Below are 18,883 nucleotides of genomic sequence, written 5' to 3' on the forward strand. Positions count from 1 at the left end.
AAAAAAAAATTGAGGAAGAAAGTGTTTTTGAGTTGGTGAGCTTTGAATGCAGCTTTGAAGTGTCAAGTTGATAATTATATTTAATTGACTAGAATGCCGGAGCGTTAGATTTTGTAGCCATCTGGAACTTTTGGGAAGTTTTAGTCTTTTCAATTGATTGGCTTACAGTTATTCTTTTATTTGACATAAATGCTGTGGAACATGTTCTTCCCATCCTTACTAGACACACGTTCACACACGTCCTTTCCATCCCTTTCTACTCTTTTACCTGTTAGTCTTTAACTTAGTCTAACTCTGCCTCTAATCAGTTAGCCTCTAAGGTGCCACCCTGCCCTGCCCTCTGTCTGACTTCAAACTAATACAGCTAACTACCTGTCCTTTTTGTCCATGAAATGCTACTTAATAACCAAACCGTAAATGTCAGTCTCATGGTTTCATCTATGTTTGCAACACAGTGGTACAGAAAGGTCCAGTTCTTGTGTTTAAATGTTAGCACTTAATCTGAGAGGATTCCAGGGGTGTATTTTTCATGCTGCTTCATTTTCATGACTTCCTTTAGTATGTATCCAGTGATATGGTGGAATCTGATACTGATATTTGAGGAAGAATCAATAACCCCACCTATTTTGGCACATTACTGCTGTGGCATGTTTGTTAAAAGCACCATTGTGGGGCTTGTATTTTATTTGCTGGAAGTTCCACTGTGCAGCCCCTCATGTCCCTTCTGCTGATTTAATGTTCAGTTTTACCCATGAATCTCACAGTCCCATGCTGTCTATATGGCCGATGGCAGCTGACACTCTTCTGAGGGGTTCTCAGTCATCAAAAAGATACAACTATATTTTGCTCAGTATTAAAGTTAGATTTTTTTATCCTTTTCAGGTAATAGCAGGTAACTTAAATGGCATAAATCATAGGGTTTACAGTAATCGTTTCCATGGTCTGAAAGGTACTGATTTCTATGGCCGAGGTTTTTAAAATGCGTTTCAGGGTTCCCGGCCAACCACACATTTAATTGGTCGGATTTTCTTTTTTTGTCTTTTTTTCCAGAAAACATTAAGCACCTGGCCTCTAAAAAGCAGATTCCTTTTAAGTTGTCTTAGATGGAAAATCCCTATCACAAATAATTTCTGAAAATTGTGTCAGATGCATGCACTTTATTCTGCTGCACAAACCAAGTCAGAAAAGACAGGCATAGTTTCACAGTAAGTAGTCTCCCTCTTTTTATACAAGTTAAGGAGGAAGGTGACAGGAAAGAACCTTTTCGCTGCTCTCCACAAGAGTGTTCTTAGGCAAGTTGCCCAATCCGGTTTTGAGGATGTCTTGGGAGAAAATAAAGGAGCCACTTGAATAGGTTAGCAGCTCTTGATAGTGCCCACAAATGCATCAGTGGTTCAGGGTCATCAGCATTGAAGATGCTGGATAAACTTTGAGAATCTGCATGGAGTGTCCAGTTGCCAGATGCATAAGGCCAAATCACCACTGCAGTCCTTGTTCTGCACCTAGGTTTAACCCCAGAGTGACTGGATGAATCTGAGGACCTGAGGATTGAAGGTGGTATTAGAGTTATTTTGACATAACCGTCTCGATAATAGCTGGAAAGCTGGTCTGTGCCAAGTGAGCAAGGCTCAAACAATCCCTCCTTTGAAGAAAGTTGGCATCCTGCCTTCTGTCAGAGGCATTGAAAGCAGACTCCAATAATGGGCCCCCACTACCTTCCTGTTCATTTTCACCAGCCTGAAGGCATATGGGTTGTAATCTGAGCCCCACTGAGTGAGTGAACCACAAGTCAAGCAGGGTAATCTCTGTGTGAAATCTTGGTCCCACCACAAAACTTCCACTGACTTCAGAGGGCCCAGGATTTCATTCTGTGCTAGCCCCTCCTCAGGATTTAGTTTTGTGGTTATGGGTTTTCAGGTGAATCCAAGTGATCTTATTCACAGGAGAGCTTGAAAGTAACTCCAGAAAACCCATTTAGCCATCAAGGCTAAAAGCAGATGGGATTAACCAGGCAAGGTTCTGTGGGTAGATGTGATTGCTTTTATTAGACCAGCAGATTAACCAGAATTCTATAACTTTTACTTGGACCCAGTTATACAGGTGAAGAAAAGCTTTTTCACTTCTGCTATTGCAGCAGCATATTTTATATTTCAAACAATTTCTGCCCTGAGTTCAAGTCAGGGCCTCCTTCTTCTTCCCTCACCCTGCTCTTCCCTCTTGAGTTTTAGCTGACTTCTTTCCTCGTCCAATGGCATCATCTCATGCAAGCACAGAAACAGGACATTACTTGAGCCACTATACTGACAGTGAAGTCAAAGAGCACCGTGTGTGGACAAGAAGCACAGGCATTCTCATTCCAAACCCCACTATGTAGTCCCACCCAGCTCTGTAACTTTTCTTAGTGAAATTTTTAAATGCCATATGACATGAAGCCCTGAATGGTTCAGTCACTTATTGGAACTGTGTGTCTCTCTGAATGTTTGTATCCAGCACTGCCTTAAGAAACAGCTTTTTGTGTGGGGTGGCATCCTGCCATTCTCTCAGATCAGGCGTACGACCACATAGAAGGTTTGCCTTGTGTCAGGCAGTCACTAAGTAGTGTGAATTGATCTGGGGCTAGAAATAGGGAATGTCCTTGCAAAAAAGAACTTGGTGTATCGCTAGACATCAGTGCCATAGCAAGGGGGGTGGCGAGCGAGACAGCTGCCTTGGGCACTGAAGCAAAGGGGCGCCAACAGGCACTGCCCTGCTGGAGGGGGGTGGGCAAGGGATGGAGCCACAAGCAGCTCATTTAGGGGGGACAGGGGAGGGCAGCTCCTGCCGCTGTATGCACTTCTGAGCAAGCATGGGAGAGTGTGTGCCCCCCAGATCTATGCACTGGGCAAAGGCAGGCTGCTGCTGTGGGCTTTGCCCCAGGAGCCAAACTTCCTTACCATGGTACTGCTAAACATCCAGAGTTTATTCCCAGAGCTGAGGTAATCCAGCTTGTTAGCCTGTAATGCAGATTTTACATATCATGCAGTAGGCTTTTACTTCATTTGTGATTCATGAATTAATTCTAAAAGTTCTGATTTTGCGCTTTACTGCAGATCACTCTCAAATAAGGTAGATGCTAATAACTGGCTTTGGTGGGGTTTTTTGGTTGGTTTTTTTTTTTTTAAGAAACATTTGAAGAATTGGGATCATCTGTGAAAGTTAGAATAACAAATGCAAATGACTGTGGTTTTCTATGCTGGGAGGCAGACACCATTGATGTGTAAGTTATGTGAACATTTAAATAAAATATATTTTTTCCAGATGGATGGAATGTTGTCAAGGTGCACTGATATTGTTGCAAGAGGGCCTTTTTATAATCGCTTAGCTTCAAACAAAGCTAGCTGAGCAAGGAAGAGCTGTTCTCTAAATTCCCAATTTTTTCCAACCACTTTCAGCCAACAGTTTGCTAAGAGACTCAAGTAGTCTGTGTGGCTAGTGGCCAGAGATGTGGTAGGGGTTTTTCAGTGTTGATATATGGGTTTTGGTACTGTTGATTTTAACTTATTCTCTTTTCTGCTTGCCAGCTTCTGCCAATACATGCCTGGCATTAAGCCCCTCCAGGGGGGGAAAAAAAAGAATCCACTTTTATCCTGAGGCACTGATGAAAGGTGGTTCTATTTCAGCTGTTGGAAATGTTAACTGATGGCCTAAACTGGGCTGAATATAGAATGTAGTACAGCCTGCTCACAGCTGCCTCTCTCCTTTCTCTTTTCAAGGCAGGGTGTTGACCTCCTGGAATCCCACTTCCCTCCCTTTTCCATTTTTTCTTTTTATTTGCTCCATTGCCACCCACATGGTCTGTGCCTCACTGGTTCTTCCACTAGCTGAGAAAGTCTGGGCATGGTGCCCGTGGTCTCTCCTCAGCCATCTAGGGAGAACTGTCCATAGCCATTCAGGTTACTCCTGCCTATTAAAGGCTGAAATCTTACCCCTGGGAAACAGCCCCCAGGCCCTCTGAGCCCAGAGAGCCCAGGACCTGAGCATAGGTTCCCCCTGCCTAAGTGCCAGTGCTGCTGCTCTGCTGAAACCAGCCCGCTGACCCTATTTTTTATTATGCACTTAATAATCTTGCCTTGCCAAGGATATGTTTCTAGTTGTCTGAGCTTTGCCTGTATCAAATCAATGAACTGGTTTCAGCTTAATGAATTAAATATAGAGGCTAGTGCTCCATCTTGTTCTTTGTTGCTCTGTCAAAAGACATGCTGTATATGCACAATATTTGTTTCTTCACAGATGCACCTGAAATCTAATCTGTCTACATGAATCACACTGTTGTGTAGAATTTAATTGCATTGTTTTACTTTAATCTTGTTCAAAGAGCCCGATGCTTTTGAATGTTATTTTTGGGAATATTTGTTAAAACATTTTGCATATACCGAAGCAGCAGCATCTAAACAAAATCACACCTTATTGTGCTTTCTTTGTAATTCAGTTCATTAATACGTTTTGATGTCTGACCGTTTTTTTTCTGCCCAGGACGGATTTTATCTATGCTTGATGAGGCTTCAATAAAAGATTTGTCGTTCAAACCTCTGAAATAATCAGGCATTTAGTATGCACGTATGTAGGAGCAGGCCATGTGGCCTAACATTTGGAATAAAGCATATGCCAGGTTCTGGGTCATGGGTTTGTTCTTTGACCTTTGGCACTTCACTTCTGCTGTGCAATTGGTTCAGAGTAGAAACTTACTGGGAGATGCATACTACATCTGTACTTGTACATATGGAGCTTGCTTTTGTCTAAAGCACTTACAGGCACAAACCTGTTATTTTAAACTACTTTGTTCTTCATTAATTGTATGGCTACCAAGAGTTCCATAATATAAAGTAGTTATATTTGTAAAGTGACCAATGCATTAACAACTTACTGTAAAATATTTTCCCTGCATGTTTGCAACATGCTGCTGTAGTGCTTGTCCTAGTGCTTGCATATTTCCTTGTGTTGACGTTGAGCAGGAAGAGAAGTAGACTTTTGAATTTTCATTTTAAAATACACTGAAGATGTGAAACTTTTCATATTTTTGTGTGTCACTGGTTGAATTTGGTTGACTAGAGAGTGACTTAACACCTGTAGACCATTTGGGAGGAGGAAAGGAACTTGTGTGTTCTCAGGTTCCAACTAGTTCCCAAGTGACCTTTTTAGGTAGTTCAAGAACTCATGTCTTTCAGTTATCTATGACTGTCATGAGATCTGACTGACCACAGGTCCAGCCTCATAAGTAGCATTTTTCTCTTTCTGGTTAAATGCCAGATCAGCACTACAACACAAATTGACAGGCAGTGCCAAATTAATTACTGCTTTCCAGTCATTTGGATTCGTCTGATATTTACTGCATTATCCTTTTTTTTTAATTAGCATGATAAAAAGATCTAATTCGTTACCGTTTAAGTCTTTGTGAATTTGTGCCGACTAATCTCAGTTCTAGGCATATGCCTATTCAAAGATTAAACAGTAGTAACAGTTGTAACTATGGTGGCGTCATATAGCCCAGGGATGTGCAACCCCCAGCATGCATGCCAGTTACTGGCATGTGGAGACATATTTTCCTTGGCACGCCAGGAGGTCTGTGAGGAAATTGTTAAAAAAATAATTTTTTTAAGTTGCTGCTCCAGACTCTCCAAAGCAGATACAGGTCCCAGGGCCACGGCAGGCACCGGGGGCAGAGTCAGAAGAATACAGGCAGGGGCACAGTTTGCGTTCTGCCGCCTCTGCCCCTGGGCTGCACCCTCCAGCCCAGCCCAGCCCAGCCCAGCCCAGCACCTGGAGGGGAGCTTTGGGTGGACAAGGCCAGGGCCTAGGCAGGTGCTGCAGCAGGCCACTGCGCTAGAGGCTCCCAGACGGCTCGGCCCCAAGCACTGCCCACAGCAGCTGTTCCCAGGACCTTGCGGCTCCCACAGTCGGGCCTTCTCACTGGGTGCAACTCCACCCCACTCGCACTGTGCCCAGTGCACAGGAAGGCCAAGCTGGAAGCCCCCCAAGCCTGGCATCCTGACCTGGCCAGACCGTGTCCCCTCGCAGGCCAGACCCCACTTTAGGTGCCACTGGGTACCCCCACCTGCCTGTCGCAGCCTGAGCCAGCAGAGCCCTGGGTTAGCCCCTGATTCCCACCCAGCCCTCGCTCTCCTCTGCCTGCCACCTTTCCAAGGGCCTGGCCAGGCTGGCCTGCCTGTGGCGTCTCTCCCCGAACTTGCTTCTCCTCATGTTGCCTGGACCCTGCCCTGAGCACCCAGCGCTCAGCACCCTGGTGCCACCCCCACCTCGAACCCCAGCTGGGCCCAGTTTGCCCACCCACTGGGAGCCTCCAGCACAATGGCTCTCCGCAGCTCCTGCCTGGCCCCTGGCCTCGCCCACTTGTAGGAGGGATGCTGCGCTGAAGGCTCCAGGCCGGCTCGGTCCCAAGTGCTGCCTGCGGCAGCTGTTCCCAGGGCCTGGGGGCACTCCTGCAGCTGTGCCCCATGGCCAGGCCCTTGCAGTGGGAGCAGCTCCATCCTGCTCATGCTATGCGGTGGCAGCCTATTATCATGGAGTGGGGTAGGGAGACAGCCTGGAGCTGGAAGCCCCCTGAGCCCAGCACCTTACCCCAGTCAGGCAGCATCCCCTCCTGGGCAGGATGGCTGCAGCCCATCCCCATGGGCTGGGCCGGGCCAGGCTGGGCCAGGCCCCAGCTTGGGTGCCACTGGGTGTCCCCACCTGCCCGCTTACCACAGCCCAAGTCTGCAGAGCCTTGGGGGGAGCCCCCAATTCCTACTTGGCCCCTGCTCTCCTCTTGCTGCCACATTCCCAAGGGCCTGGCTGCACCAGCCTGCCTGTGGCACCTCCCCCCACACCACCCACACCCTGCCCAAATGCTTGGCCCTGGTGCTCAGCACCCTAGGGCTACCCCTCCCCCAGCCAGGCCCCCCATCCCAGCCCTGGGTACAGGCTCCCCCTACTCCAGCACCACTGGGGAGGCCTGAGCACCCCAGCCCTGGCAGCTGTTGCTGGAGTGTCGCTGCCACCCTCCACCAGACACTGCCCTGGACCAGCAGGCCCAAGCTGCAGCCAGTAGTGATGGGAGACATGGGCAGCGAGAAACACACCCTCTTTCTCTCTTTCCGTTTTTCTCTTTCTTTCCCTCTCTCCTCTCTCTTTTCTCTTTTTTCTCTCTTTCTTCTCTTCTCTCTTTCTTCTCTTCTCTTTTTTCTTTCTCTCGCTTCTCCTCTCTTTTCCTCTCCGCTTTCTCTTTTCTCTTTTTCTCCATTCTTTTTTCTTTCCCCTCTTTTTGTCTCCTTTTTTCTCTTCTCTTTTTTCTCTTCTTTTTTCTCTGTTCTTTCTGTCTTTCTCTTTTTCTCTCTCTTCTCTCCTTTTTTTCTTTTTCTTTTCTTTTTTGTTTTTCTCTTTTCTTTTCTTTCCATCACAGACTTGGGCCCCTGGCAACTGTTACACTTAAGACTTGATTAACCAGTTAATCACATATTACGTAGTAACCAGACTGCATGTTCATGCATTTAATGGTGCAATAAAACGGAATAAGCCACAAAGTTATTATACAAAATATATGTAATAATTTTGTGGCCAGTTTCCATTGCGCATTAAATTGAACATGTAGCCAGGCCGATCAGCTGACTGGCACCCCAAGCCAGATATACTGAGTGCCCAGCTCACTACTTGTCAGTAGTCAGCATCATGATCCCAGGCTGCCCCTGCCTCAGCAGTAGGACACAATTTAGGATCCGATCACCAGTCCTACAACTGTGCCTTCTGCCATGCCCATATAATTGTGGGATTGAGGGTCTGATTGCAGTATACCTTTAATTGAGCATCTACCAGGAACATTAATCCTGCTGTAGCACAATTCTGCATCTGTGACATGCTTGCTTATCAGTGGGCATTAGACATGTCTATCTCAGCCAGCAATGAACTGATTTCTTACCTAATGAAGTTTACTAACTAGTCATGAAGGGCTAGAATCCAACTACAATGATGCACACCTAAATTCTGCCAATGTGGTTGAATTTTAAATGAGTATAGCTGGCCAAAAGTCAACTAGAAGTGACTGAACTAGTTTTTTTTACCACCTACTCCCATGTGTTGACATGATCATTTCCCACTGACAGGGATTGGAACCAATAATACCTACCAAGGAGAAAAATTCTGAAGACCATATCTGTCTTTCTACTTCCAAGTGAAGGCTGCTTAGGTTTGTTAGGCATTCTGCCAATCAGAAACTATGCTAGAGAGAACTTCCGCCATTTCCATCACAACCAAGATACAACACTTCAGAAAATGTTTGTACTCTGACCAATGCTACAGTTCAGATCTCCATTCCATTCCATATCATGTATCACATAATGTCAGCACCATCCTATACTGATGCAGGAAGGGACCAGATTGCCTAAACAGCTCTTTTTATTTTATAACTTGAGCATGGCTTGCACAAGTAAATAATATAGAGAGTTGTATGTGAATATACATAATGAGTATTTCCCCATAGCTATCCTAAACCAGTGTCTCCTAGTCAGTGGTCCCAGTACTTAAATGATATCTTGCCATTTAGTATTTCTCAAATGTTTAGAAAAAGTACTTGGCTGAAAGTGTTGCTGCTGCATTGTCCTGCTTGCATAAAGAGCTATATCTTGTTTACTTAATAGGGCACCCAGCTTGGCTTCCACACCTGAATCTGCAAAATGAACTTTTGAACCTGGAGCATTTGGCCAGCATGTTGCCTGTGGGATTGATACTTCTTTAAATAAATGAGTGTTTGGGGTTTGCCTGGACATGATGTCATGCAGATAATTGCAGAACCATTTGGATTTTCACTGCAGACATCAATGTCCTCCCCCCCGCTTCTTTTTTTAATGTTCTCTATTTAGCTTAACTAAATGAAAAAGCATTAATCATTTTAGTCTCTGCAACTTTATGTAGCAGAGGAATTATGGCCTGATTAGTTAATACAAAACTCCCCAGAAACATTTAGATTTAAGAAATCGCAGTGTTATTTTTAGCTCTCTCAAGCTGGAGACATTTATCTGAAAGGAGTCCACTGACTTGTCAGTCTCCCATAGCTCCAAGATGTCTCCGGAGGGTTATCTTTATCCTTCAGATTGACACCTATGCACCACTTCTCTGCTTTTTCAGTCTTCTCTTTTCCCTTTCAAAAATAGCTGCTTTTAATTTCAAGAAGAGTTGAAACACTTTTCTTGGCTTTCTGGAAAGAGAGGCAGTAAGTGGGTTGATCAGGTAGAGATTATTCTTTTCTTCCATTTGTCTGTTAACAGTACACTGAAGGTTGTACAACTAGGGGCTATGTGATAGGTAACTTTAAATACGTGTTTAGAAAATGGTTAAAATGTCCAAGCCCTACAGTAAGGTAGACAGTGCATTATACTGGAGATTTCTGTATGCAGTACAGTTTTGGGCAGCTCTGTATGTTTTGGCTAGATTTGTCTAGAAATTCTAGCACTTGGCATGCGCTTTCCTGGTTAAAACCAGCTTGCTAGAACTGACCACAGCAGGCCTTAATATGAGGGGCGTGCGAAGCGGTCAGTATTCGATTCAGATTTGGCCCGATTCGGGGGACAGTGATTCAATTTGCTGATGCAGATCACTGTCCCGATTCAATTCAGCCGAATCTGAAGATTCTATTCTGATTCTGAGAATCAGCGATTCAGCCATAGAGACAGCTTTATATGGGTTTTTTCCTACGTACCTTGAGGTACCAGGTGCGGCTTGTGAACGCTGAGATGGTGTGGCGGATGGAGTGTCCCACAGGAGTGCGAGGGAGTCCCCCCCCACGCCCAGCAGTGGACCTGGAAGTACTTCTGGTCCACTTCCAGATCCACTGCCAAGCGCATGGTCGACTCTCCCCAAACACCTCTGCCGGCTCAGCAGTTGGACATGGGGGGACCCTGGGTGGTGGCCCAGACCCAGGAGGCACTAGTCACCAAGCCGGGGGACAGAGGAGGTCCCCCATGCGCTCCATGGCGGACCCCCCCCGGACTCCCGTGGGACGCTCTATCTGCCCCATCATCTGTTTTCATGAGCCACGCTTGGTACCTCAGGGTACATAGAAAAAACATATAAAGCTGTGTCTACGGCTGAATCGTCAAATCTGTCCAAATTGATTCAGATGCTTCCGATTCGCTTCGGACAGATTAATGGGTCTCCTGATTCGATTCGGATTTACAGATTCAGCTGCCAAATCGGGCCGAATCTCCTCCAAATCGAATCAGTGACCGAAGCTTCGCACATCCCTACTTAATATCTCCAAATGGCAAGCCTCATGCCTAACCTGACTTGTTTTTGAAAGAAGGCGTTCTTGTAGTGATAGTGTAGCCATGATGATATAGACTCTAGAGAATAATGTGTGTGAAGCAACATTTGTTTGGCATTATCTTTTACTGGACCAACAGTATAGTTGGGAGAGACATTAGACAAGGCATCAGGCATGATATGTCCTTCCTCAGGTCCAGACATGAAAGAAAAGCATGTGACTTTGTTAAATTTGCCTGGCTTTCAGTGAACTGTTGTAGAAATGCAAAGTTTCATAACTGAGGTTTTCTTTCTGTACTAAGAGGCCCATTCAGAAAGAATGTGCTAAATTTCAAAGTTCTAACTTCATGGGAACATGGCCCTTGTCAGTCAGGTACAGGATTCCCTCGCTTTATGTGGGTTCTGTCTGCATATTCATTCTTATGCGATGACCCTTTTTCTACCAAAAATTCATTATATGCGAGGTAAATTCACTCTTACGTGATCGGTATGGTGGAAGCCAGCAGTCAGCTGCTTTGTGCGGTGCATTGTGGGAGTGATACACACCAAAATATAGTCTCATCTGGATCTATGCTTCTTGCTCATTGTCCGTGACACGTTTCTGTAGTAGCCATACCCATTGTGATAGTGCCCTGTGCTTGTGTGCACTGTCTGCTGGTGGTGAGTATCAAAGTTGTCTTGTAAAAGTGGTAGAAATGTGTCTGGGGGTCAGTACAGTCGAGATCTTGGAACATATCCCTATTTGTTACATTGTAAAGTGGGTTCCCTTTATGCAAATTTGAGTTATGCGCCATTTTCCAGGAATGCCTGTACAGCATAAAGCAAGGGAAACCTGTATTCCATACTTTAGCTTATTACAGGCATATGCATGTATATCCCTAATTACTAGACAGATGCAACATAACAAGCCATCAACATTGAACCCATTATGGAATTTATGCTTCATGGCTCTTTAATATGTTCTTAGCATTTAATAGAATGAATATTAGTTTGATTTCTATATTAATATTTTACTAGCGTTATAATTCAAGAGAAAATGAGCATTGTCTGTCTTATTAGCAATGGTTAGCACATTTTGCATGCTAAGGTGTTACAGCACATTCTTCAGAATCTGCTTTGACTATTCTCTTCTTGTTTGTAAGTCACAAGAAAATAGAAGCAGTTTTATAAAGATATTTATCTTTCCATGTAATGTAGATTTAATATACTGCTGCAAAAAGAATGTCCAAGTGACAGAAGAAAAAAAGCTCATGCATAGTATAGGTTCGAGAAGATAAAGGATTATCTGGTATAAGCCCCCTAGCACACCTTCGTTTAAAGGCATCATGGGATCTGAGCCACACAGGCACAGCAGGAAGTATGATTTTGAGATCAGGATCATGCCCTTTCTACTTGTCAGCACAGGAGAAGCCGGGGATTGTGATGATGTCCCCTACCCACAGGGCAGCCCCAGGCCCAGCTGAAGAACTTGGGCTGCCCTGGGAGCCCATGCTGACAATCAGCTGGTCATCAGCACTGGCCTTAGGGAAGCCCCCAGCTGGTTGGAGACTGGGACCCCTGCAGGCTGGGGCTGACAGTGTTGTCTGCATGTATGTTGGAGGCTAGGACTATCCAAGGCTGATTCTGACAACCAGCTGATTTTTGAACATCATCCCTGGAGAGGCCCAGTATGTGAACATGCCACATTCAATTTAAGGCACCATACAAACCCGCCATAAAAATAGTCTGCATTTTATATAGAACATTTTTATTGCTGATTTTGCCATTTTCTGACACGTGAAATGTGACATAAACGTAATGTAGAGTGGCTCTAAGAAAGCTGGTCAAATGACATTTAACTCAGCCTCAAAATCTGAATTAAATTTGCAGCTTCAGCCACAAACTTTCTACATAACCTTGGCCAAAACACTTAATCTACCCCAGGTCTTAGCTCCCTGTCTGTAACGTGGTATTTATACTTCCTTACCTCAGAGGGCCACTGTGATAATACAATGCATTAACAACTATGCAGTACTCAAATAGTGCATTGTTAAGAACCATATCAATACCTAGATAGATTGAAAAATACAGATACAGATAATGAAATAGAAAGCCTTTTCCCTTCTTGAACAGTGATTCACAATCTACACAGGTCAGCAGTGATGGAAACTAATGACCGTGAAGTAATCTAAGAGTTTGAAAAGCAGGGTGCAGATGGTGTGATGCATCATCACATATAATGCAACACACACTCTTCTCTAGTTAAAAATGATTTTAGCAACCACGTCTCCCTCTTCACTAATAAGATAGAGACCTAGAACTATAGTATTCAATTTAAGATTGAAGCAATCAAAAAAAACTCCAATAAAAACCTTTATTGGAATGTACATTCACTTGCTTTATAATATATTATCTATAATAAAAACTAAGCAAAAAGATATAAAAATATGTTGTTCTGTAGTCATTGTAGTTAAATGTACATATCTTTCAGATTCATACAACAAAACCTAGCCTTCTTGAGTATCTTGAGAGTGCATTCAATGCTTCATTGAAAGTTATTTCCACACCTGAGTGAATGTTTCTAGAGTTAAAAAAAGTGTGCAAGGCTCTGAAATGGGAGCTGCGTTACTAGGAGCAGGTAACAGACAGCAGAATTGCTGAAGTAAGGATAGTTTGAGTAGTGGAACCATTAAACACCATTAAAAAGGAAAGAGTGTTGTTAACGCCTGTGGAATGAAGAGTTTAAGGAGGAAACCATTAGATTTATCCATAAAGTCAATTAACTCTCTCATTGCTGCCTGAATAGAGGTGCTTCTGCCACTGCCAGGCAGTTGTTTTTGAAAGTTGGATGAATCAGAGAGGGTACAGTTGCACCACTGCAACACCACCCCTCCTGGTTCTGCCCCTGCTAATGACCACTGTCTAATGCAGTGATTCTCAATATCTTTGGACTTGAGATACCTCTCCTTGAAAACAGCTGATAATTTCATACCATTTTTAAGTTTGGACTCAAGGCACCCCTCCATAACTTGTGCATTGAGTGCCACCCAATTTCAAAAACTAATTTATAGATTATATTACTTACTTCCTTGCAGAGGGGGTGGGTGATCAGTCAGGCAGGAATAGGCCTGAACTTGCCTCTGTCTGCTTAGCTATTCATACTTTCCGGCACCCTTCAAAGGATGTCATGGCACCCCAGTGTACTGTGGCACCCTGGTTGAGAATCACTGATATAATGGCAGCTGGATTGGATAAAAATGTTCAAAATTCTTTGGACTTGGTGACAGGGTCTGAGTCGCGTCACAGACTTCTCTGTGATTTCCCATGCAGCCTGGAATTTTTCAGTAGTTTAATGGTGGCGATTTTTAATTGAAGTACAGTATTCACTTTGTTTGCTTTTAATATTAAATTGAACATCATGCCACTTCACTGTACATATTCAGGTTAAACCAAAAATCCACAAAACATTTAACTTGTTTTGGGGTTTTTTTAAATAAGATGTAGCATCATTGCACTTCTCATTGGGGCAAGGGAAGAAGCTACAAGCTTTGACAGCTGTATAGAGTGGCAGCTGGATAGCTCTAGGGATTTTGACTGCTGGGAAGGTACAGGGAGGTATTTTGATCCAGGAGATGGTTGTAATTTTTGACACAGGAAGAAGATGATTGTCCTCTTTCCATCCACTTTGTGGAGAAGAGGGTAATTACTTTAGCCTGTGCCTTGGATGATGCTGTGTGTAGATTCTAATAATACCACATTGCCTGAAAGCCTTTGACAGCAGCCACCCTGCCCTAGTGTCCCTCATTGCATCCATCAAAGATCCATTGTAACTGGATGTTTTTCCTAAAACGATTGGCTGTGAAAAGTATGGATGTGTCACATGTTCATGTTTGGGTATTGGAGTTAATGTACAAAGTGGGACATTTGAGAGCATCTCTGTAGCCTTTTCAGCTTGTCTGCAGCCTCAGAGACAGATCTGCATTGATTTACATTGTGTTACATCTGGAAGATTCTCTTCACAATCTTAAGAACTTAAAACACAGTGAGAGTTAAAATGCTGGAGTTTAGTTTCTTGCAGTGAGTTCTACCATTGTGAAATTGTAGAATTTGAATGACCCAGCTCTTGCAAAAACAGCTGATAATCTCATACCATTTTTAAGGAGCTATATGCAAGAAATCTTTTTAGCAACCAAGTCCCCCTCTTGGGGAATCTTCGAGAGAACAGGGGTTAAAGGGAAAGAAGCATTGATTGTTCTTACGATACCTTCTTCATGACTAGATTGCTGCCGTAATGTAAGTGCAAGATGACTGCTTGCATGGTTGTCATTTTGGCTCTTTTCTTGTTCGAACTAAGTCAACTTACCTTTTCTTTTTAAAGAAAGATTCAAAATGATCCAGTGTGACATATGTAATTAACACAGCTGATACTTGCCTTCTCTATTTAGATGTTAAACAAAAAAGCTTTTTTTATATTTTATAGAAAAGGTAGCAATTCATTTGTGCCTTACACAGTTCCCTACGTGCAGAATTATCAAGAGTTTTGTTCTAATTGTGTTTAGGACTCTGAATGTGCTTGCTGGAGTTCCTAGCTTGCAATCAGCAGTGTTTTCATTGCAACTGTATTTTTCTCCTCCTTTTCTTATGTCCATAGGTCATAAATGTTGATGGAACAATGAGGAAGACCCTCCTAGAAGATAAACTGCCACATATATTTGGGTTTACGCTACTGGGGGACTACATCTATTGGACAGACTGGCAGAGGCGAAGCATTGAAAGAGTTCACAAAACAAGGGCAAGCAGGGACATCATAATAGACCAGTTGCCAGACCTAATGGGCCTCAAAGCAGCAAGTGTCACCAAAGTGTTTGGTAAGTATGAGCAATGCAAAACAGATTTGATACGGTTTCCAGAGGGTTGGGTTTTAATTAAGCAGCATTCACTACTTGTGACGGGATGAATTATGCTTTCCAAGGCTAATGCTGTTTATAGGCAAGAGGTTACCTAACTTCTGTAAAGCCAGAGCAGTGAAATGTCACAAAAGTCTGTCTTCTGTGCAAATGTAGTCAGAAAATCCACATGATAATTTTGAGATTGCAAATTAATGCAATGTGTGCCATTATTCATGCTCTGCTCTTCTGAAACCATTAGGCAGCTGTTTCCCCAACATTTCAGCAGGGTAGCAGAATTTTGTAGCCTATTACAGGCGTTTCATTGGTCTGACAGGAACTCATCAAGCCTCTTTCCTGTGCTTTTCTCCTGTTACAATCAGTCTAGTGTCAGTCCTGCCCAAATGACACACAGATTAAGAGTTGAGGGTGCTGAGCAATTTTCAGGCAATGTGTGGCACACTGAGGAGGTATCCTCCCCATTACTGCATTAATCTTGAGGTTGTCTGTGGATCATGTTTTTAGCATAATTTAGCGCTCAGCTTGTAATGTGATATGCTGTGAAATGAGTAATTCTGTAATGCAGTAAGTTTCACAACACCCTAATATCTAACAGATGAAAATAAGGGCAAATAAAATTTCACGCCAGGCCACCCAAGCCCCTGAGTATGGGTATACAGACATAGTGGCTCTGTTACTATTTTGTGTTGTTGTTTCACAGTACTCTTCCTGTCTGCCCTTGAATTTGCTTTGATGACATCTGAAAACTGTGATGAGTTTAATTAATGAGATCATAAGCTTTAACTGGCACTTGAAGGCGTGCAGGTTTTGGCAGAGAAGCCTCCTTAAATCACTGGAACAGAAATTACTTGAGCAGCACTGGAGGACCACATTGTCAGCTGGTCTGAATCAGGCTAGCGCTAGCAACTTGAATGGATCTCTGTGCTGACTTTTGCCAGCTTGGGGATCTGATCTGGAATCTGTCCCTGCTCTGAAGCAAAGGAGGAAAAGAAAAAGAGGGGGATTGTCTTCATTTAGCTAAAGAACAGAGACTTGTATTTTTGCCCTGTCTCCCCACAAATTCCCTCACTGTTTATTCATAAAAACACTGGTTTGCATAACTAAAATTGGGGAGGAGGGTGATCTTGCTGGAATTACTCCTGATGATGAATCCCCGCATTTGATTATATTTAACAGCTGGGGAAAGCTGCAGTTGTTCAGCTCTGTTCTCACCAGTGCCTGCCACTTGAATTCTCACACATTTAAGAATGGATGATTCAAGTGAAAATGAAGATCAGTTGTCTGGCCAAAAATAAACAAGCAGAACAAATACAAAACTGTGTCTGCCTTGACAAAATGATCAAACTGTCTGAGGAAAATTAGAACAGACTTTTTTAGAGCAGCGAGCTATGTTTATAAGAGGACTAAAACTCACATCTTTGGTTCAGAAGATCTGAGTTGGTTCTGGAAACCTCCCTTAACAATCACAACATTACGATATTTCTCAGTTCTGTAGCTATGTTGCATTTCCATTCAAGGCATTTTTCCCTCCTAATGAACCATCTTTTGCTTTCCAGGAACCAACCCATGTGCTGAGAATAATGGCGGGTGCAGCCACCTGTGTTTCTTCACACCTCAGGAGACCAGATGTGCTTGTCCCATAGGACTGGAGTTGCTGAGTGACATGAAGACTTGTATCATCCCTGAAGCCTTCCTGGTTTTCACTAGCAGAGCAGCAATCCATAGGATTTCCCTTGAAACCAACAATAATGATGTAGCTATTCCTCTTACCGGAGTCAAGGAGGCCTCTGCTTTGGATTTTGATGTGTCAGATAACAGAATCTATTGGACAGATATTAGTTTGAAGGTATCATTGACACTGAATTCTCTGAATATGAAGGCACAGTATAGTTAGGGTGACCATATTATTTTTAAGGAAATCCTGGACACTGTTCTTCTCCCCTCCCCCCTCCCTTCCCACCCCAACCAAGTCCTCAGTGCTGCTGCACACAGAGGCAGCAGGGTGCAGGCCATCAGGGAAGTGGAGTGCCCAGCCCAGCTCCTCCTGAGCAGCAGCTGAAGGTAGGGAGTGGGCTGGGCTAGACACCAATCTAGTCCTCCTGCCTTGCTTCTGCACAACAGCAGTGGTCCTGCCTGCCTGACACCATGTCACTTTGCCTCCCCACCAGACTGCACCCCATTCCTCTGCCTGCCTGCCTCTGCTTCTGGGACTTTTCACTAACCAGCCAGGACTGCCTTATTAAATCCGGCACTGTCCCAGACAAACTGGGACATATGGTCACCCTAAATATAATCCCTTTAATCTTGCAAAGATCTTTTGGTTTGGTGGTGTATCAAATAGTTGCTAATATTGTTACTGTATCCAAAGAAACTACTGGGGGCTGTGTTGGGGGAGAGTTCCATTTTTTTAAAACACATTTGAATGATAGCTGTGTTCATGCTCCATGTAAATAATAAAGGCAGGATCCAGTTATATTGGCTTTCTGAATCTTGGATATATTTTGATGTGTCCATAAATTTACCTATTTCAGAAAAGCTGCTTACCAGATATTAGGGTAATTTAAATGGTAGGTCGGGCACCCCACTCAGCTTGCTACCCCTTTCCAGTTTTGACTTGGAATGCAACCTATTTAGAATTAAAATTTGACAAGTAACCCTTGGATCACTCACTTTTAGCTGTGGCTCCAGCTTGCTTCCTTGCAGCTGCATACAGTAGACTTGAAAGCTTACAGAGTTTTCGCAATAAAGTTCTCTATTGGTGTGTTTCCTGAGCCTTCTGAAATTTGATATGTGACATTTCTGGTTTTTAGCCAGGTGCAGGCTAAGGAGAGTCATGTGTCATCCATCAATGTTGTTTAATTTTCTTTTAAGTGAATTAAATACTGGTGGAGAATGTCAGATTGATATTACTGGAAACTGACTCCTCTGTTTAGCTCCTTAACTGTGAAAGCTCCCATGTTAGAGTGCCTCAATAGGAAACAGTTCACTTCTAGGGACCATGGGGGTAATTCAGTTTCCACAGACACTCTGTGGAGACTAGTAAAAGTTTCACTTCAGTGCTAGCAATGGGTTTTGTGATGTGGACTCCTTCCTACTAGGAACTGTCCCAGTATAATAAATTAATGTGCTGCAGATAGCAAATGCAATTGCTAAATAAATCACATACACAAGCCTGGGGAGCTAAAATGATTCTGTTAACTGTGAATAGCAGAAGATGCCATATCCTCTTTGGAGGGCAATATCTCTCTCCCTCTCTCACCCACCTTCCCTACACATGTGCATGCATGTGTGTGTACATACACACCTACACGCACAAACACACAGAAATGAAAAAGCGTTCTACCAATTTGCAATCCTTTGAGCCATCCAGTCTCCCGGAACGTTAATTCAAGTTGCAGTAAAATTTGGGTAGCTCACATTTAAACAGCACAGATAGAAACAAACTGCATGAAGTGATTACTCTGTAACACTTGATAGCAAAAAAAAAAAAGACTACAGCTTCAGGTGATATCACTGACTGTGGTGTCAACCATTTATGTGCAACTTGACAGAATTTGTTTATGTACTACATACATACTCCTTGTTCTGAGGCCTGCTCCTATGAATGTGTACATAAATGTAGGTAAAGCCAGCAGACAATTATTTCTTATTTTTACTGAGTCAGAAAGGTTCAATGTTATGTTTTAAAGTGACACGGTAGTAACATAAGG

The 18,883-nt window shown here is 43.5% G+C and overlaps 1 protein-coding gene across 1 annotated transcript in view; it reads left to right on the forward strand.

Moving 5' to 3' along the window:
• LRP5L (LDL receptor related protein 5 like) overlaps positions 1-16,917 on the forward strand; it is a 194,636-nt gene extending 177,719 nt beyond the window's left edge. Inside the window, 3 exon segments of the mRNA XM_019519829.1 lie at positions 14,918-15,134; positions 16,730-16,758; positions 16,760-16,917. Of these exon segments, the coding sequence (XP_019375374.1) occupies positions 14,918-15,134; positions 16,730-16,758; positions 16,760-16,816 (303 nt within the window). The 3' untranslated portion in view covers positions 16,817-16,917.
• Positions 16,918-18,883: the final 1,966 nt, after the last annotated feature.

Source organism: Gavialis gangeticus, unplaced genomic scaffold (genome assembly GCF_001723915.1).
Source record: "Gavialis gangeticus isolate Ggan-Ray unplaced genomic scaffold, GavGan_comp1, whole genome shotgun sequence".
Taxonomy (NCBI): Eukaryota; Metazoa; Chordata; order Crocodylia; family Gavialidae; genus Gavialis; species Gavialis gangeticus.